The 21,548-nt window shown below is 40.7% G+C and overlaps 1 protein-coding gene across 1 annotated transcript in view; it reads right to left on the bottom strand.

The window, feature by feature from the left end:
- Positions 1-19,749: 19,749 nt before the first annotated feature.
- LOC104523799 (ephrin type-A receptor 4-like) overlaps positions 19,750-21,548 on the bottom strand; it is a gene marked incomplete at its 3' end in the record, with an annotated part of 57,035 nt that continues 55,236 nt past the window's right edge. The window contains exon 5 of the mRNA XM_010166491.1: positions 19,750-20,088. Within this exon, the coding sequence (XP_010164793.1) occupies positions 19,750-20,088 (339 nt within the window). The remainder of the gene's footprint in view (positions 20,089-21,548) is intronic.

Below are 21,548 nucleotides of genomic sequence, written 5' to 3'. Positions count from 1 at the left end.
CCCGCCCTGCCTTTCTTTTCCTACCCTTAACTTTGGGATGGTGATCCATGAAAATGTTAGAGAGCAAAAAGTATCCTTGAAAAATGTATACTTTAAAACTACCAAGAAAGACAAATAAATAAACCAGTCACAATAAATGAAAGGAAAATTGAATGTTGAAAGCCTCAAACCTACTTTACCATATCAGACAGTTCTGATGGAAGTGAAAATAACCAGTAGATGCCACAGAGTCACAAAAGGGTGTCTCCTCTTGATGTGAAACCATCAGGGAGCTGCTTCCCGATTTACTATTTGACAGTTTGGCATCTCTGTTAGAAATGCCTCCAGAACCTTTCTCTCTTTTTCCTTGTCTGTCTCTCACATGCAAAGGCAAACACTGGATGACAGAGGAGACTATAAACACAGCCAACAGGGAGGATCCAGGTGTGCTCCATCAAGTTATATCTGTGACATGACTGAGAACCTGCTTAATAACCTCACAGTTCCTCAACAATGAGACTGCATTTTTTTCCCCTTTGCAGTGAGACTACCGCTCAGCTAATAAATGAGAAATCAGGTTTGCTACCCTAAAACACACACAGACACAACGTTACCGATAAACCAACCGGAGAGAAATCTGCTTAGTTATTTGGTGCCTCATGCAGGGCAGACAGGCAACTCTTTTTACAGAGAATCTGACTTATGTTGGTCTGACCTCAAGAACTGCAGAAAGTTCACTTTCTTTCCTTTATCCTCCTTTTAACCTCCTTGGTTTCCCATTTCATTTCTGCAGGCATTTACATTGGAATTTAGTGAGTCCTTCAATACTGGGCTGGTTGTAAAATGGCTACTTGCAGCAGAAGAATATATATAAACTACCCCTTCTTGTGAAATTTGCTTAGCTTTATACAGTTTAACAAGTGCTTTCCCATGTCTCTCAAAAAAGGGCAGCTGATCTTAGGCACTACACCATACCAGAATAAACAACCTGCCTTGGCCTCCAGGACATCAATTCCTTTGTTACTCCTTACAATTGTGACAATGGTCCTAGGTTTTCCTTGTTCTTTACATGAAAGTAAAGGACAAGTAGTTAAGTAGTTTATCCTACTTAACTTTTAATCTATTCTTTTGTCCTGTATTGTGCAGATGAGCAATTTGTTTGAGTTACTTTGTTTTGATGGTACATCCTGCCTCTCCATATGCTATAAAGAAATCCTAGGAGTGCTGAAGTCCAACTACAGGATGAAGTACTAGAATTGCAAGAGGCTGCCCAGGAGCTCTTTGACATCTCTGCAGCACAGACCTGTAACAGTCTATGCAATAGGATGGTGACCCTCAACTCTGTGGGCCTTGAGGAACTGGGCTCAGTAATTGCAGGGAGTGCTACAGTTATCCCACTGCATGGAGAAAATCCTCCATTACCAATTCTTATTTCTGCAAACAGTTCTACAAATCAGGTTTATTGTTTCCCTGTCTTCCAGGATCCACCAGCTGACCTGAGCAGTTGAAAGACTGGGGCTCTGGAAAAACAACAGGGCTGGGTCTCCTTGGGCATATGTTACCAAGAGGGCGTAAGAGTCTGGTCGGTAGAGCCCCGGACAAAGAGGAGATCATCACTGCCAGCTCAGGTGGCAATCCATGCGGCAGTCACAGCCTTCTGGGTGAGCTTGCACAAAATATTCACATTCTTTGTTCTTCTGCCTTTTGCCCTTATATTGCCTCTTAGGGATGATCTGACGATAAACACGTAACAGGTTGTAAAAGGATGTTTGATCATGAGCAGAATAAAAGACAGAATCTTCTCTCACATGTGCACGGGCTAACTGTTCATTATATACACACATTCCTGCACAAAACATACTGAGGACAGCTTGACCAAAAAGAATAACGTACACAACTAAGATGTTCGCAATGAGGTCACATAATACTTTTGGAAGAGTGGGAGATCGCTTTCTCTTTCACTTTTTGCACATTCCTCCTCCCTACTCCCTGATACGTGGAAAGGAACACTAAGCAAGAACTTATTTCTCAATCATCATTGCTTACAATGGCAAATTTTTTCTGCCACACGTGCACAGATTGTACATACCAAGTGCCAATTCTACCAGAACAGCCCATTTCACAGGGAAGAATGATGAGGTATTTCGGTGTCTGAAAAGAGGTCCCCTTGAACAAAAGCACCAAGTGTAACTTTCCTTAGTTCAAAGCTCAGCAGTTCCTCTCCCTTAAAATCCCCACTCCCTACTGATGTGAATGTTGCAATTTTCTTTTATCTACTTCCTCAATAACCTGCCATTAAACACCTACCAGTAGTTTTATTACTGCGGTTCTGAGCTTGTGGCCTACAGAGAGAGAAAGAGCCCAGATGTACTACAAAAACTTCACCCAAATGCCATAAAGCCATATCCCAAGGCTAGTAAGTGCTGAATTATAACAGTTTTGAGGCACTTTAAAGGATGGCAGAAGCAGAGTGTCAGTTTTTCATTAGTGGTTCAAATTAGGGAAGGGGGGAAGAGGAAAAAAACAGGAAATAAATAGATGCAATAAAGTCTCTGGCATGTAGGCATCCATGAGTGAAAACAGCCCTTTATAAAACTACAACACATGAGTACTCACATATCAAAGATATACAATGCCTAGTGTTTTAGTGAAGATGCCTTCTTAACCACAGCAGGGTTTACTTTCCACTCCCCATGATTTGAATTTAAATGGATCATGTTTACTCAAGGGGTCTTTCACTGACTGAAAAATATACCCACAGTTTGTACATTATCTCAGCTAAATTCAAATAACATATTTAAATTTAATTACTTGAAGCTTAGGGGTTTTCATGCTTTTCTTTTTTCCCTCAATTGCACACAACAACACTTATTTGTTCTTATCAATGGCTATGCGCTTTGTCAAGCATCAAAATTAAATGCTTGAAAGCACTAATGATGTTACTGTGATTAAGGGTTTCTACCTTCCAGGATAGATACTAAAAGCCTGCTCCATTATTAATTACTTTAAAAAAAAAAAAAAAACAAAAACAAAAACTGAAAATCTAACACCAAATAAAAGTTGTCTTAGAAATCAAAACAAGACAATAAAAAAATCTTCTATTAATTTGGACAAAACACATTTAAGGGAACCTGGCACATTTCAGGTTTTCTCTTTGAATATTCACCTTGTAATACGGCAGGGTTTTACATGGGATTTTGCAAATTATGTTATCAAATAATCTCACAGCAGGAAAAGGATATACAACACGGAGAATCAAATATGTTTTTAATCATTTCTAAAGGCAACATTCTTTAGACCAGATTCTGGTAATTTTATTCATGTAGGAGAACAACTTACTCTACTAGCTGTTGCACTGACTTCAAATCAAGTGAAGGGAGAAGTATCTAACCCTATTTAGTTACATGTACCCGACTAAATTAAAAATAAAGCAGTTCTGCTCTTTCCTAAAATGCTGATGTTCAGTTCTGCTTCCTGTCAGTCCCTTGGGTTTTCACACACTCCTCTCTCTCGTCCGGGCAGAAATGCTGCAGGACCTCTCTTTTTGAGTAACACTACTCATGTGCTCTGAGTACTCCCGGTAAATGGCTTTGCAAACAAAGGGAAATGCATTTTAGCATGACCAAATTTCCAAACATATGCATAGCATAGGTATAAGCCATGTATGTACATAAGGATAAACACATGAAAGGGTTTTGTACATGTGAACATACGTGCACACATGGAGATTAGATATCTGCGCACGTTGGAAGAACTGAGCTAGAGTTTAGCATTCCCGTTCTTCACTGCCAGTGTGACAGCTACGCCTTTCTCCTAGGGACCAGCAAGAGTCTGCGGGCTGGATGTGCACTTTAAAAACTAACCACATGTGTGGGTTTTTTGTTTTTTTTTTTTTCATTATTCCCTCTGTATAAGTGGAGAAAACATTTGTACTAGTGATGATTGGGCCAGGTTAGGACTTGGACAAGGATCCAGAAGCCTGATTGCTCAACCCAGCCACTGGAAGCCTCCCAAGACATTCCCAAGTCCTCTGTCTTCCCACCATCTGCCTCTCCCACCCCCAGGAATGACGACTGGCGAGGAACCCCTCCCAGCTTGGAAACAGACATGCCAAGATTCAGGCCAGCATTTTCAAGCTTTAGCATTTAAAGCAGACTTTAAATCTACGCCACTGAAGTAAAGCGCCCAAGGTTATCCACCCACACTTGAAAATCCTGGCCGACGTAATGAGAAGCAGTGTGACAGCTGAGCTTTGCCTTTCTCTCAATCCCTTCAACCAGCCGTAATACTTCTGCAACTAAACTTTCCCTCCCTGTTACTAGAAATCACGCTGCTCAGAAAAAGCACCAGCTTGGCCACAAGGTACTCTTGTAGGACACCTTATTTCCAAAATGACAGGCAAAAATGACCTTCCCTTTCTTTCCAGGCACGGCAACACAGTCACTGCCAAAGAGCTGCGAGAAAAACAAGTGACAAGCTCTCAACCAGCTCACATCAGTTATGTTTTTAATGATGTGTTCATAAAGAAAGGGTCTAGAAAATGAGATTTTAAAGACTGTTAACATGGCATTATTGTGTTTTGAACATTTCCTCTGTTTTAAAGTTTTCATTTCTTGCCTCTCCCAAAAGAACTTGCGCTGCAAATCTTGCCAAACCACAAAAGCTGGCTCTGACTTGCATCAAATCAAAAGCTTGAAGGAAAACCCAGGCTGTTAGCAGCAACAAATAGTAGTAGTAGTTAAGGATTATTCAAATGCTGTATTTTTACCATCCTACTCCAGCTTCAGTTCTTGGAGACAGGCAGTAGCTGCTGAGGATCTGCAAAGAGCCTGTGTATTTTCTGGGTTGCACGTCCAGTTCTGTGTCAGTTTTAGCACAGACTACTTGAGCATACCAGAACTGCTCTAATTTAGATTCCAACCAATTACAGGAGATGAGGTCTGACCACAGCTCCCTGTGGTTTACATCAGGAACCGCAATGAGATGGGGGTGACAAAGAAGATTTTGCACACCCAGGAGATGGCTTGTTTTGACTATTTATTTCTGAGGACCAGCTCTTGACACCAATACATTATTTTCAGGTATTGGCCCTCCAATTCTGAAGGCCAAATCATGATGTCAGCTAATGCAATGCAGGTCTGGAGTAACTCCAAAGATCTCAATCTGCAACCTGCAATCTCAAAGATTGCCTTAAACCAAAAGACTATAGAATCTACATAACATTTAGCAAGAGATCTGTATTACAACTCAAGCATGGGGTCTGTTTAGTCTGAGAACTGCTTGTTTTCTTTCTGCTAGCTTGCTAAGAAATCCTGTTGGCATGTTCTGACAAGGATAACTTAATAGTTGCCAACAGAAACATGGCAGAATACTGTGTATTTCCTGTATGTATGAATGCCAGTTTAAAACAAACAGGAAAACAAGTCTTTCAGTTTGAAGGCAATTTATAAAAATCTGTCTGAAAGTTGCAACCACTTAAAAAAAAAAAGCACCAAAACATTTCTAAATGCTTAAACTAGAATGATCAACACAAGAAGGGTGAACATACTTAGTGCTGTGAATTGCTCTAAGAAACTCTAGAGCTACAAGCAATTTGTTAAGATGGGGAATTAGTCAGCAGCTGTCTGACCAGAGCAGGTTTGGAGCCACTGGTCACAAAGCAGGTCACGCTGCAGTTACTCTTCTCTCTAGTTGAGGTTAGAATCTGACCCAATATAAACAACAATAAATTTTGTAGCCTAAAGAAGCCAGCACTGATGCTCTACTGCATTACATTGGATTAAGAGAAGCAGAGAAAATGGGCCATGCAGTCCAGACAAAGAGAGATTGCCTAACTCTCAGAATTCTTCCTTCAGGGCCTAGACCAGTCACGCTTAGAGGCAGGATCCCAGGACTTGGATTTGGGTTGAACAGGACTCCTGGGAAGCATGTACTGTAATCATCCTCTTACTTCCCAGAGGCTGGTCCAGCAAACACAGATTGCCAGAAACCACTGATGCTGGGACACAATGTATAGCAGCCCAAGGTCCAGTGGCTCTGGGGGAGCCAGAATGAGAAATTAGAGACAGATAATAATGTTGGAAATGGGGCATTCCATTCCATTCCGTTCCCATTTTTATTCAAAATAAGCAGTCTGGAGCAATCTGATCCCCTCACCACCATCCCCTCGGGGCAACTGCCCTTTGTACAAGGGCAAGTACTGATACAACATGAGGAAATGGCTTTAAACTGGAAGAGGGTAGATTTGGGTTAGATACTAGGAAGAAATTCTTTACTGTGAGGGTGGTCAGACACTGGAACTGGTTGCCCAGATAAGTTGTTAAAGGAATTTAAAACAAGTTGTGGATGCTCCTCCCTGGAAGTGTTCAAGGACAGGCTGGATGACGCTCTGAGCAACCTGGTCTAGTGGAAGATGTCCCTGCTGATGGCAGGGGGGTTGGAACTGGATGAGCTTTAAGGTCCCTTCTAACCCAAACCATTCTATGATTCTATGAACTGTACCTCAACCAACAGCCTGCTGTTCCTCCCTGGAAGCCTGAGGTAGCTACCAGAGCTAGTATCTCCTCAGAAATAGCCTATCCTTTACCTTTGTATTGCTGCACAGGAGGAAGATCTGCTGAGATGCCTTTTCAAAACAAACTCATCCACTCCCCCTCCAGTCCCTTCCACAATGAAATCAAAGCTACCCTCAAGGACACATCAGATGCCCCCAAATGAGACCCTGTACCATTCCCAAAGCCCTTCCTCAACTCAAGCAATGATCCAGCAGTCCTCCTCCCATTTTCCCATCCTCCTGGCCACAGTCAGAGGAGTTAAAACATGTCTGCATACACTCCATGAGTCAACAGACAAGGGGGTCTTAAATTGTACAGCTCCAACTAAATAACCTACTGTATCTGTGCCATGCAAACCACTTCTTGTGTGCAGCTTTCCAATCACTTACAATAGCGTATCAACAATCCATAAAACAACACCAAACAAACCGACCCTTGTCTATTAATATCTCAAAGGGGCAACTCTTTGTCTCACATTGCAAAGGACAGCTCTCACCTGATGCCTCGTGTCTACATCTGTTAATAGAAAGCCTCATTTCTGCTCCTCGGTCCTTTCTTATACTTACCACCAAGCCACTTGAGCATGTGGTTACCCCAAGTTATGGCATAAAGCTTAACCCACTATGGGGCAAATGTGTGATCTGGTACCCAAGGCAACACATCTTCTAATGTTGTTCTCCACGGTTCTCACACAGTTATTTTTATTTACTTGAAACATGGATGTCAAGATTATATATACATATATATATATATATATATATATATGTGTGTGTGTGTGTGTGTGCTAAATAACTTCCTTTGTCACTTACTTTCAGCATTAAGAATATTAGATTTTGTAAAAAAGAGCTGCTTAAAAGCCTTTTTGAAATCCAGACAAATAAAGCCTTTGCTGTATATGCCACTTAGATGCTTTGGAAATACTGAAGTATCTTCTAAACAAAATAAATAAATAAATGTTATGACTCATTTTGCTAAAGCAGCATTCGCTATTTTAATAAATAGATTTGGCCACACTGTTTCATCCTGGCTTCTGAAGTGCTACAGTAATAGCAGAGAGTTAGACTTTGCCATTTGAGTTTCTCAGATCAATTACCCAAAGTCAGAAATGGCAAGAATCTTGGAGGAAGAAAAGATAATAGAATTATAAACGTTTTACTTCAACTGTGATACACAGCTCCAACATCAGCTGCAGGCTGGGTCTCAAAAATGCCCTCCCCAGCCTGTGGCACTCAAAAAAATAAAAATCCAGGACTCACCTGACAATAAAAATCACAATTTCCATCTTAACACTTGAGAGTAATAAATTGTTTCAAAGACCCTGAAGTTAAAGAACTTCACGTTTATTTACTTTAAGCTTCAACACACAGAAGAGGCTGGTGCAGAAGGGTTGAATTTACGTATTTACATTTCAGCTGAACGACCTATAAATTTTAATTATAGTTGATATCCAGAGCGTTCAGCTGGAACTCCGGTGAAGTACCTTCTGTACAAAGGTTAGATAGATTCGATGTGATACGATCTCTGCCTCTGGGCTGTTGAGAAACTTTTGAGATTGAATCAAGGTTTAGGTTTTCTGGGCTCATGTTAGTAGCATTTTGTGAAGGACACTGGTCTGACAGCACTTGAAGATCCTCAGTTCTTCCAGGATGCTGCAAGATACCCTGCCATACTACCCCACCAAAGTTCCCCTTCTTCCGGGGAAAAAGAAACTCTGTGCCTTTGGAAAAGTACCACAGAGAATCAGACTGCAGCACACCAAACTCACACTCGGAGCTCTTCTACCAGGTCATCTGACTGGAACTTAATTAAGGCCCCCTTCCTTCATCCACAACAGGCAGATCTCTTCAGGAAATTAAAAATCAGAAATAGACTCGATGAGAGAGGAAACTATAATTCTGCACACAGTGTTGCTGCAAAAAGTAAAGCTACCTGAAGTTTGCTGTGATGAGGGACAAACTGGGGAAGAGTCTTAAGCTTCCTGAAACACATAAACTTTAAAATTAAAATCTTCGTTCATGACGTCAGTAACCGATTACATCATAGGTGGCACATAATTAAACTTATAAATGGGTTTCATTATTTTGGTTTTACGCCGGATACTGAAAACTAGTGCATTATTCATTTAAAAATTGTGTCAATTAGAAAAACCCCAAATGGAATAAGCAATTAAATATTAAAGGTGCCTGCCTCAGTGGAAAACAGTCAGAAAGATAATTGGTAAAGTTTCCTGTGCAATGCAAGTGCCATTACAAAGTCTGAACAATTTCAATCCTAAAAAAATAAATTAAAAAAAATTAAAAATCAGCCTCATGATGTTATGAAGATTTGGAGTTGTACAAAGAAATGAGCCATGTTTCTTTCCTGGAGGAGTACTGAGCTACAGTCTGGGCAGACAAAAGCCCATGAAAACAATAATCCCAAATTAGCTCAGCAGTCACATAGATGGGTGTGTATTCCCAGTCTGGACCTTCATTTTCAGTTCCAGATTCGCAGCAGACAGGAGGACACTGACAGCCCATCCCAACTCCTGATGAACTGATCTCTGCAGCAGGTCCCTCCTCCTCTCCAAGGCCAGAGAGCTCCAAAGGGCACTTACAGGGTGGAATTGAGAAGTGCAGAGGATGGGAATTACAAGCAAAAATACAACCTTAATTCAAAACTTGCAATTAAAACATAATTTCTTCTTCCAACAGAATGCAAAGCACTTCTCAATGTTATGTCTGTCCTCCCTGTAAGGTTCACAGTTTTGTTTTTAGTTCGGTTTTGTCATCAACAAGTCCAAAAATTTGATTATCTTCTCACTTGATCCAGATGAAGCTGGTAACTTCTGTTTAAGGATCAATCAGACTGAAAATAAGCTAGGAAACTCCTGTGCTACAGAACCTCTCTAAGCTGTGATGTTCACAACTTGTCAGTGTAACAAATACAAAAATATTCTCTGGTTAAAGAAAAATGGCACATCTGCAAGTGGTCCTAAAGAAGTCTCCCTCTGAGCCCAGTCCGCTCTCTTCAAATCAGTTCTTCCCAGTACTTGCAGAACTGCAGTTTTAACCTTCAGCATACGCAGCAGCGAAAGCAAATGGCTGAAGTGCTTTTGGAAAGGCACCGCTGGGTCTGCACATCATGTCTGAAGTACAATGGAGAGCCCACAAATCTCTGCAGGTCCTACAGGACACCCCTTGGCCACCCTGTCCCAGAGTGCCCAGGGAGCTTGAAGAACACGAGATTTAACACCCAGTCACTTACATATTCCAGTCACTTTCTGTCTTATTTATGTGCATGCACAATATCCTGATAAACTATAAGGGAGGCTGCAGCCATTCCATCTGCATTCCCTTTTATGCTAAGAAAGATAAATTGAGGCTGAATCACAGGACAGATTTAAAGAATGCAGAATGTTATCGAGACAAGCACAATCTTCCCAGGGAGCCATTGTAGTGGGTTGTCTTGAGATCATGCCTTTATTTGTTTGCCAAAATAAATGGACACCACACAAAACTCAATTCATATATGAGACATCTCTTCCAGCCCACTATACCTTCCGATTCTGCTTAGCCAAAACTGTCTTATTCTATTATTTGTTGATAGGACCATTTAATGACACATAGAAAATTAAAAATAATAAAAAGCTAATTGAAAACTCCGGTCCTTTCCTTTTAGTCTTCTGTAATCTATGGAACTAAAAGATCTTTATCTCCAAAGCACATTACAGTTTAAGGGTTTTTCTGTCTGTAATAATCCATGGATACTTTCAATGGATTTTCATACAGACAAAACCAAAAAGATTTTATGGAACAGTAGAAGTATTTAATAAAAAATCAGAATCAGTCAATTGTCTTTTTAAGACTAGGTGATAGAATTTGATAGCAGGGATAAAAATCCTAATAAATTCTGCAGGAACAGTTCAGAAGGCTGAGACAAAAGTTATAATTTCCTTTTAAATTAACAGTAGGACTTTTCTATAAGGAACTTTTTGAAATACAAATGACCAGAGGAATCAAATGAAAATGCCTGAGCTTCCTACATATCTCTAGACTGTATTAAAAAAAAAAATAAATCCAAAACTATAATCAACTTTTGTTATTATCGGTTTACAAATCACAACTTTTAGAGACCTTGAATCCATTCTTGGAGTGCGCTACTAACAGTTCTGAGACTCTGGTTCTTGAATTTAGTAATGAAGGCAGATTACCTTAATCTAAGGAGACGCCATGAAATCCTCCAAGTAGATGCAGATAGAGGCTATGCATTTGCCTGCTTTGTTTGGAAGGGGAAGCCCACTGGAGCCCTGCCATAATAATAAAGCGCTCCCTGCACACCAGTTCACACGTGGGGCTAAATGTGAAGTGACATTTCTCAATGAAAGGAGCAGTATTCACTCATGTGCTCAGCATTTTGATGTCCGCCAAAATCTGGCAAACATGATTATAGAGATGCAGCAGGCATGCCACAGCTCTATTTAGTCCTCATGGTTCAACGCAATGCTATGCAAAAAATAAATAAAAAATAACAGACTGCCTTAGGATGGCATTCTGGGTGTATGATTTCATGCATATGGATGGACTCTACACACGTTTTGCAACTCCTCATACAAGGACAGAATTATCTGAACAAAAGAGGGCTGCTTTACCCACCCTTACAGGGTCAGTTCGGCATCCTGCCCCCCAAACCATGAGCCAGGGCAGAAACTTTAGGCTTCAGGGACTAGTGGTGTTTATTTGTGCTACACTGCATGGCATTTTAATTAGTAACTGTGCAGATTTAAAACCTTTCAATGGACACACAGGGGCAGTTGTGCAGCCTAGCTTTTGTGTTTCCACTCGCTCAAAAAAATCCTGTTTGAGGACATCAGCAGGGGGTTAATGGAAGCTTTGATAAAGTTCTCTGAAGCCTTTTATTGTTGCTCAACTACAGACCCGACTCTGCTGTCTCTCTGGCTGCTTTCCAATTAATTTAGTCAGCTGCAAAAACAACTAGAAAATTTAGAAGCCCATCTAAACATTTGGTAGCCACAAACATTCTTGGGCAAAATCTCCTTCCACATGAAAATAATTCCTTGCCAATTGTTTAATGGAAGCGCTCAGACAGAAGAGCAAACTTCGCAAATGTGCAATGTCAGTGCGCTGCCAGCGACATGAAACGCGCAGTTAAATAGTCCAGAGCAAAGAGAAGCTGCAGGACTATATCTTCATCTGTTAGTTTGGTAACTCTTCATCTGTACCAACATTACTGAGACCAGAATCTGATCCAATTTGATACCTCCTAAAAGTAAATTTATGAAATTTAAATATGGTCAGTGCTACCCAGTCCTGAAATTAAATGGCTTTTTCCACAGGAGGATATGTAACTAACCTCCATTTTCCATAGCAAACCATGAGATCTTTTAAAAAATGTGACCAAACTTCTATTGGCAAAGTCTATGGCTTTAAACTGAAAGAGGGTAGGTTTAGATTAGATATTAGGAAGAAGTTCTTTAGTGTGAGGGTGGTGAGACACTGGAACAGGTTGCCCAAAGAGGTTGTAGATGCCCCCTCCCTGGAAGTGTTTAAGACCAGGGTGGATGAGGCTTTGAGTAACCTGATCTAGTGGAAGGTGTCCCTGCTCATGGCAGGGGGGTTGGAACTAGATGATCTTTAAGGTCCCTTCCAACCCAAACCATTCTATGATTCTATGATTCTATTTGAATACTGCAATTACTTCTTGGCTCTGTCTGACATGCAACTTGTCTAAGTTGTTCACTGAACCCTGAAGCTGGTTATTTACTAAGGATCTTTAGAAAGCACTTTTTTTTTCTTTTTTTCTCCTTCCGACCAAGACGTGTATCCCCCACCTTGAATACAAATTCATGGAAATGGGTGGTGCAGATGGCTTTGCCAGCAAACAGGCAGTTGTTATTTTAATTATTATTTCTTTGTGGAAATCTGTAGTTACCTTAAAATAATAATCTAATCCCTCTCAACAATAGTTTTCCCGGTTTTGTTTTTAAGACAGGAGCACGTATGCTTATAACTATGCCTTTATTACAGACCAGCAGTTAAAGCCTGTGCAGGAACACAGAGTTGTTAGTAAGAAACTCCCACTTGCATCTGCCAGCTTGGAGAGGGCTCCTTACTCAGAGACATTGTCTTACACACGTAATTAAACATGCAGTAGAAGAAATCTGAAGTGGTCAACACACGACATCTCTGAGGCTCTGAGAAATCTTATGCTCAAAACTGAAATGTGCCCATTCAAAAGTATTCCTAACTGTTTGCTTCCATGAGATTCCCAAATTTCTTGTGCTGGGATAACTTATCTTCTTTCTGGATCTCCCACCGCATTTATATTTTAAAGATCTGTGGTTTCCCAAAGTACATTATTTGGTTTGCTTCAGAAGTCCTCGCGGTATAACTGCCTTAGATGTAAATCTTCAGACAGCAAAAGCCAAAACATAACTCCCTCGGAGAGCCAAAGTGAGGGAAGAATGAGGCAGATCCTCATCCTGCACGACCTGGCCGGTCACCTCACCAGTTACGGCAGGTGAAACAGCTGACAACTTGTCCCAAACCTGCTTGAAAACGTGTGTACGGGGACAGAGGGGGACTCCTGCTTATGTCTAGCAGATAAATGTGAAGCCTTAGAAACCACACTGGTTTAGATTCAAAATGAGAAAGTTGCATACAATTAGCCTGGAATTCTGCAAGATGCTGCAACAAATCACTCGGAGTGTCACGCTCACGGATCAGCCCCGTTTCAAGACCCTGCTTACTAGTTTTGAATCACTTTCTCTACTGAATTCATGCTTGACACAGCTCCATTTGGGGAATGAGGAGACTGCCGATCCATTACCCTTAGTACAAACACCTTTAAAGCAAAATAAAAACACCCCTTTGCAACTCCCTTTTTCCAACCCTGACACTTTGCAGAAAAATAATGCAGCAGCTAGAATTATCACACGCACATCCCATGCTCTGGACATCTGGCACGTATCCAGCTGTTCATCAGGAGATTATTTTAAACCAGGCTTGCAGGGAACTGGGTGGCCAGGGTGCTGTGACTGTTTATACACACCCAGCTACGTGCACGAGTTTTCCTCCTGGGTTTGTGTGCCTGGAAAAGGACTCCTGGAACAGGCTATTTGTATCCTTTGGCTGCAAGGAACAAGTAACTGGAAAGGGTGGGATCATGCTGGTAGCAAGTACTTTGAAAAAATTTAAAAAAAAAATAAAAATTGAATCGACTCCTGGATGTCTGGGAAGGCGACAGCCAGGTACTGCTGTGCCCAGCATCTGGTGTGCCACTCGCTCCTCTGTTTGGGCAGCTTCCAGGTTGGGCTGTCCAACTTGCTGCAAACCTCAAAACTTTCCAACTGGTCCAAAACACTCGCCTAGTAACAGCCTACCCCAGCACCTTAATCCTGCCCTCCACAATGCCCCAAAGCTTACCAGCACCACCCTGTCCTCGCACTATCCGAGGGAACCTGGTGGGGAGCTGGACTGGAAAACCCACCAGCCATGAAAGGGCTGACCCACATGCATCTTCTGATATCCTCAGCAGGCACTAGGGATGGGTGATGTCCAAATAGAAAATGACTTAGTTTGCTAGCTTACACTATTTTAGAGGGTTTGTGAATGAATGATGAATCCTGTCTTCAAGTTCACAGCTCCTTCCATGGTTATGTGGAGACGATGTCTTCCTTGGGGCTATACAGTCCTTCAAAATTATGTTTCAACACAAGAATAAATAGTTCATCACCAGGATTACATTAAAAAAAAAAATAAAAATTTTGCAAGAGCTGAGCATAAACCTATAGCAGTCTGAACAATTACAGACCTTGCTGTTTTTGAAAGCAAAATTAACTTTCACCACCTCCCTATCGATAAGATTTTCAATATGCACATAAATATCACCACATACAAAATCAAAAAATGTTATGTTCAGTCTCGGCAAACAGAAATTATTTACTGTTATTTATACTGAAACTAGGACTACACTCGAAGAACGCAATGGAGTTTAGAGAATCAGATGCACTGAGTGATCTTCAGAGTATCTGTTAATTTTATTTTCCAGCAGTACTTTAAGGGTATTCATGCAGTCACCTAAAGAAAGCTCTGCGACTAAAATCTACTTAACAATGTCTTTTGATGTTTCACTACAGAGCAGTTCTTTACAGATAAGTTATAAATATCTAGGAAAGTAGCACATTAAAAAGAAAATACCAAAAACCTTGGGCTTCTTGGCCTTGCCATGTGTTGCTTTTGATCTGCCTGAGCAACTATTACTTTGTCGATATGAGGAGTGCACACTGACCAAGGGCAACGTACATCCATGAATTTTTACTGACTACAAATTTAACTCTGCACAGGCTCAACCACACTAGCAGAACATAAGACCTTATATGCATTTTCTGTGCTCTTCTGTACAACACGTGAGGAATGCTAATCAGCATTTGAAAGGGCAAGTGGGCTTTCAAAGAAGACCCACCGAAATGCAAAATGAGAATATATATTCCCCTACCAAAAAGTGCAGTAGAACTCATGAGTCATCTAGAAGCAAATAACTCCCACTTATTCCCCCCACCCACCATTTCTAACTTAAAACACAATCGTCCTCAAAGGATCAGGAGCTTTCAATTTTTTTTTTTCCTTTTAGTAATGGAATTAAGAACATAAACAACAAACAAACCTGAAGGCTAAATAAACCTGAGTAACAGTTGACATTTTCCTTCCCTGCACTGAATGTCAATATTTCAGGTTCATCACCATTTGGTCACCACGACTGCAGCCTGTCCCAAAAGAACACTAGATTCACACGGGTCTTCTCTGTGGTGCTCACGTCCTGCTGGTACCGTGACCCATTTTAGTTCCTGCCTGGAAATGGATACTGAACAACCGTGGGGCTCTGAGTGACGGTGAGGGAGCAGGGCAGCATACAGAAGAGGAGGGGAAGGGTTGCAGCAAAGCCAGCCACACCGCTCTGCCTCCGAGATGAAGCAGCTTTGAGACAGGCAAACAGACAGCTAGACAGGCAAGGTGTGGGGGCTTGCAGGGACAAAGGAGTCAGGGAGAGGAGCAAGAACAGAAAGAGGGAAATATGGGACAGAGATATTCATAAGAAAGATCAGTTCTTGATCCTGAGCACAAGCAGCTTGAAAACATCCAGTCTGATGCAATGGGAGAAAAAGTTTATTTATTTATACTTTATTTTCATCCTAATTGGCACATCCTGCCTCTATCTAGCTGTGCTGGATCACCTACGGTCCACTGAGCCCAAGGTAACCTAACAAGGTAACAAACCACCAGGCAGTCTGTTTATTCAGAAATGCCAACCTTTTCAACTCCAACAAGCAAAGGAGCAAGAAGGACACCCATCCCTCATAAAACACAAACAAAAAGAACAGGGGAAAGCAAGCAGCATAAAGAGTTTGCATTTTAAATCTCATTGAGAGCTTGGTAGGCTCTCCCTGCCACACACTGCTCCCCTGCCTTTAGCATCCATGCAAAAGCTTGTCCTGGCACTGCTGCCCCCTCAGACATGGACACAGATGGACAGACTTCCCAGTGAACCTGGCTGTCAGGTTAGAGACCTAAACAGCTGTAATTTTTAATAAAAATATAAACTGTCCAGTGCCTCTGAAAAAAAAAAAAAAAAGCTTTCTGCTAGCTGCAAACAAGGTCTCTTTATTGAGAGATTTAATTTTGAACAGCTTCACAGCATTAGCCTTAGTGTAAAAAAAAAAAAAAATTAAAATAAAATTTAAAAAAAAAAGCCCTAAGATTTTTGAGCTATTCAGTCAACTGCCTGGTAGGGTTTCTCATTGAAATTAGCTTCTCCTAGCAGCACTGCATGAGAATTGCTGGTTTGCATCTCTTCCACAAATCATTTCACATTTTAAAAGATGGACAAAGTACTGACTTCATTTAATCAAAAACAGAAAGCCACAAAAGTCACCACTGCTGGCAGAGACTCTTAATACCAGCATTTTTCAGTACTCCTGATAAGGGTGCTGGCTGCAAGTTTCAACAGCTCAGTGTTCCATACTTTGCTTTTTTAATTTATTTTTAATCTTATATGTGAAGATTGGTAGGTCCCATATCAAAAAACTCAAAAAACTTATTATACTAAACATGTAGAATAGCGAGCTGAATTCACGATCCAAAATTCTTAAAATGTCAAAACACTGAAGTATTTCACTGGGATACAGACATTCTTCTTGGTTCAAAGCCTGAAATTTAGCTTCTTTTTTAAAACAAAAACAAAAACAAAAAACAAACTATAAAACCCAGGACCTTTTCAAGGGAAGCAGGAAAAATACTTTTTCAAATGCTTTTTGATCCTACTTTGAATGGTAAAAGCTTATTTTCATTTAAACATTTTTCTACAGTATTGGAAACTGAAGAGTTTCTAAACAAAGGGAGAAAGTAAACCGCCTCATTTAATTATCTCCAGGAGTAAAATGGTAAAAGTAAACAAAAAAACCACCTGTGCCTTTCAACTGCACCTTTTATGTCACTGCAACACATTTCCTCAATTTTGTGCTGAATATACCAGTAACTCATTTCTCATTGTTTTCTGTCTGTCTCCAAAGGAATACCTTCTCTAAGGGCACCAATGCAAGCAAACAAAAATACTCAGATTTCTGATTCTGACATCTAAACTGCATTCTAAAATTTCCGTATATTTTCTTCAGATTATGGTTGTATATTTGGAAGGTGAATTTGAGACTGCTTTTAAGAGGAAGGATTTCCTGGTCCCTTGCACACTTATCTTTCCTACTGAATTTAACTCAAAGACCACATCTTGCAAAAAATTCCACCAGATTAACTTTTTTTTTCCCCCTAGGAAATGTTGGAAAGCACAAGCACAAATAGCAAAAACAATAAAGTCGTTTACAGATTTTCAGCGTTGGTAGTTTCATTTTCACTAGCAAAACAGAGAAAGAGTGCTATTAAAGGAGGAGCTTGGCTCTAATCTGAATTTTGAAACTGCTAAAAAGAAACCAAGATAGCTTTACAATAGTGTAAGAAAGGTGCAAGATCAAAACTAAGCCCATGGCAGTGTTCTACCATGACATGATTTCCTTTTAATGAAATATATTGAAAGAAAATGAGTGGCACAAGAATTTTAATGCACCCCAGACACACATTTATAATGATTAAAGAGATCAGTACTTGTAAAACCCAAGGGTGCAACTTTACAAACCTTTACTCAAGCAAGCAGTTTCACTGAAATCGATGGAATTATTTGCATGTGCAAGGACTATTTATCTCAGTTGAGATCTGTAGGTTTAGGCCACACATTTCTATTTAGATCTTCTATGCAGCAGAATACACAAAGTCATATGAAGAACGAGAGAACACTGGCACCTTGGAGTTAATTTTCATTTTTACCAGTACAGTTTTCTCCGGTCCTCTGAAGCATTTGATAGACTGGGCATGTTTCATAATTGGAAATGTTGGCAAAAATACAAATTTCCTGATGTGAAGAACTGCTACTCATGGATAATAAACAAAATCAATTCTTATTTGCATAGTCAATCAGATTTTGGTTTGCATATTAAAGCATAAGATGGTAGAATTTTCACACGGTAGATGGATCCCACTCACTTATTCATGCATATATGCATCCACTAATCCTTACACATGCCAAAATCAGTCAGAAATACTCTCTTTGCTAGGCATTCATAGCACAAAAACACTGTCCCTGCTGCTGTTCTCAACCCTCCCTTTTCGTATAGAGTATGACAGCATTCTCCCAAGACTCCGTAATAGCCCCTGTTCTCTATTAGTCTTCTTTTCACTAGGCAAAGCGATAGTTTGAATTTTTGAATCATAATTTAAAAGGGATGCTGTCAGCTGTATGTGTAAAGAACAAAAAACACTGGACTGGATTTTCAAAGGAGCTTCAGCGTGGATTTGACAATTTTGCTTGTTAACTGTCACTGCAAAATTGAATGTATCTCTCATTGTTAATATTGACGTGTTCTGGACTACAGCTAAAATTTGTAGATTTGAGACTATGCATGCCTGTCTACTAGGAAACAAAATACAAATATTTATATAGTCCAGGACTATCAAAATATAAAATATAAAATATTAGTATTGTCCTATACACCATAAGTCTAACAATAAATTGCAGCCCTGTAAACTACGCTCTAAGGTGCTGAATGCTTGCAACATCTGTGGGACTTGAAGACAATCAGCACCGTGAGCAATTAGGTAACAGGTTTGACTCTGGTAGCCAGTCTGACAGTCTGGATATCAAATTTGCATATAGAAGAGTGCTATATTCAAATATATATAATTTTGTGCATTAAATTAAAAATTCAACTGGAACTCTCTGTTTGAAACCCTAGCTAGCTGCAACCACAAAATGTTTTCATGTAATTAAAGAAAAAAAAAATCATATGTATGATCATCAAAACTAAACCGCGATCTGCTGCAGCAGCCTTTACTTTTAAAGTAAAGCAGACCTTTTAAAGCAGACCTTTACTAGGTCAAGCACAGGGGACTGAAAAAAGTAGAACTGCCTAGGGTACCTGAAACCATCAGGTACAAACAGAAACAGTATTTCACTCTCGCAGATGATTGAAATGCAAGAATCGGCCAGCATGAAGACGAAAGCTCATATAGGATTTCTCCAGGAACGCCAGCTCTGATCAATTGAATGCTGCTAGTAGCAGCTTAAGGAGGTATTTATTTAACAATGGGACAGAATCTAATTGACTTTGCTGGGAGAGGAGCGAGAGCAGGCAGGCAAGGGAGCACCAGCTCATTCCTCTTTTTGAATCTCATGCAGCCCTTTTTGGAAGGAGGCAGGGGCACAGTCTTGTGCTCCCCGAGTGTGTATTTTGCCCTCTGTAAGCACCAAGGGCATATTCGTGTCTGTGAGCAGGGTCTCCCCTACAAAGGGCTGAGCTGCTGGTGGCCCTGGCTCTGCCCTCTTGTGTCACCCAGGGCAGCTGTGCTGTTCTGCTTCTGCAGAATGCCTCCCAGTGTCCTCGCAGTGTGCTGCAGCAGAGCTCTGCTCCCAGCTACAGGAGTCAAACCCTCCTCTGTTTCTCTAGCTCTAAAGAATTTAAACTATCCATATAAATAACCAGAAAATAAGGGTTTGACCCAGTTACGCATCTTAGGGCTCTTTGCATTCATTTGCTAATGCTAAATACAATGGAAATCACAGCTTTCCTAAAAACAGGCAGAGGAGAGAGGAGGAGAATTTGTGTTCAGGTTCCTACCTGCTTGGTTAGTTGTCACAGTGACAGACACAGCTTGGTCCTGGCTGGGATTTTGCTTGGACACTCCATTCACCGCCCAGACTTCAAAGGTGTAGTTAGTGTGTGCCAGTAGGTCAGTAATGGAGACTTTGGTAGTTCTCAAGCCGTTCTGCTGGGGGCTGAAGTGCACACCGCTGCCACAGGACCGGCAGCGGCTGAGGTCGCCGGCACCGCACCTCTTGCATACCACATTGTAGGAGATGTCTTCCCGACCACCTTTGTTCTGAGGCGGGCTCCACTCCAAGTTCACCGACGTCTCATTGACGTTGGAAATCAGGTTCTGGGGAGCAGACGGAGGGCCTAGAAGGAAAAAGTCCACGTGTCTTTAATAACTGGAAAAACCTTACAAAGTTATCTTCAGAGTCAGGGTCCTGGGTGATCCTGAGCCTGTGCAGCTCCCAGTTAAGTCAAAAACAGCAGAGACCACACAGAATTTCACTTCTCTGTGTTCTTAATAAAGGTGAAAAATCAAGTGATGTTAGACACTGATCTCTTCATTTGATAAATTAACAGTATTTTCCATCTCTCAATGTGCCTGGAAGCCCAGTATTGCAATTAAACAAGAGTGGGTTTTTTTCACTTTCACCATTTATACTTGTTATGAAAAACTTAAAATTCATATATTTTACATTCATTTTCCCATGATTTCCCATGCAAAGCATCAAATGCACAAAATCCTGCTTCACTTGAGATTTTTGAGGTCCTCCATTACCTACAGGTAAACTCTCATTGAAATTGTTGATCTCACAATATTTGTTTCTTAAGAATACAAGTGCAATATTTTCCAGACAAGTTGATGTCAGATCGCATTCAGTGAACACTGAAGCCCATTGTGCAGGGACACATGACACTTTGGGGTGCAGGAAGGAGATCCGAGTAGAAAGTCAGACACAGAACTTTGAAGGAGGGAGAATAAAGGTTACCATAGGGGAGTGCTGGAGAACGTGAAAGAATTGGGGAGGAAAATACAGTGAGCAGCTGGAAGAAGAACTGATACAAGAAAACTGGTTAGGAACAAGAGACCATACAGAACAGTTGGAAATAAGGCTGAATCAGAGACATGAAGAGGTGGCAGGAGCAGAGCTGAGCCTTCAGGACGCAGCTCCTCCCAGCACCTTCACCAACGCGCTGGGTCTCTAATGGTTGATGCTGCCCAACCGGGCCAACCGCCTCCAACAGTGCCCTGCCTCACTCTGTAACCAAAGGCAGAAATCATACTGACATGCTTAAATCCCCACAGGCCCCAAACCAATACACACACTGAAAATGCAGAAGAGCTAATCCTGTGATTCTTAATCTAATTTCAATACAGTTTAGGTGAGACACACTTTTTCCACCCTTAAATTTAACAGCGATGATTCAGAGCAACTCCATGAAACAGATGGGTATTTTATATGTCACAAAAAGCTTCACTGATCATCAAAAGGCAGCCTATTCTGGGGTAAAGCACAAATGAGCTCTGACTACACACACAATATTTTGGGACAGGAACTAAGGTAAATATTGAATCGAATAGAAATGAAACAAGAGTGAGAACGAAGCTTGCAAAATTTAATGATCCAAACTGGAATACAGTAAAAAGAGCAGTACTTAGTAATTACTCACAATTATAGTTTTAAATAAAGATATTACCAGAAGAATACTGGAAATAATTTTGTAGAAAGTCACAAATTCAGTTTTTATGGAAGACACAACAGAGCTTATGAAAACTTCTAAAATTTTATCACAATACATTTGATGGTTGCAATTTTCAAAAGTTC

The sequence above is a fragment of the Antrostomus carolinensis genome, unplaced genomic scaffold, assembly GCF_000700745.2.
Source record: "Antrostomus carolinensis isolate BGI_N321 unplaced genomic scaffold, ASM70074v2 scaffold33244, whole genome shotgun sequence".
NCBI lineage: Eukaryota > Metazoa > Chordata > Aves > Caprimulgiformes > Caprimulgidae > Antrostomus > Antrostomus carolinensis.
The sequence above is the reverse complement of the archived record's forward strand: the minus strand, read 5'-3'. Positions and strand labels throughout refer to the sequence as shown.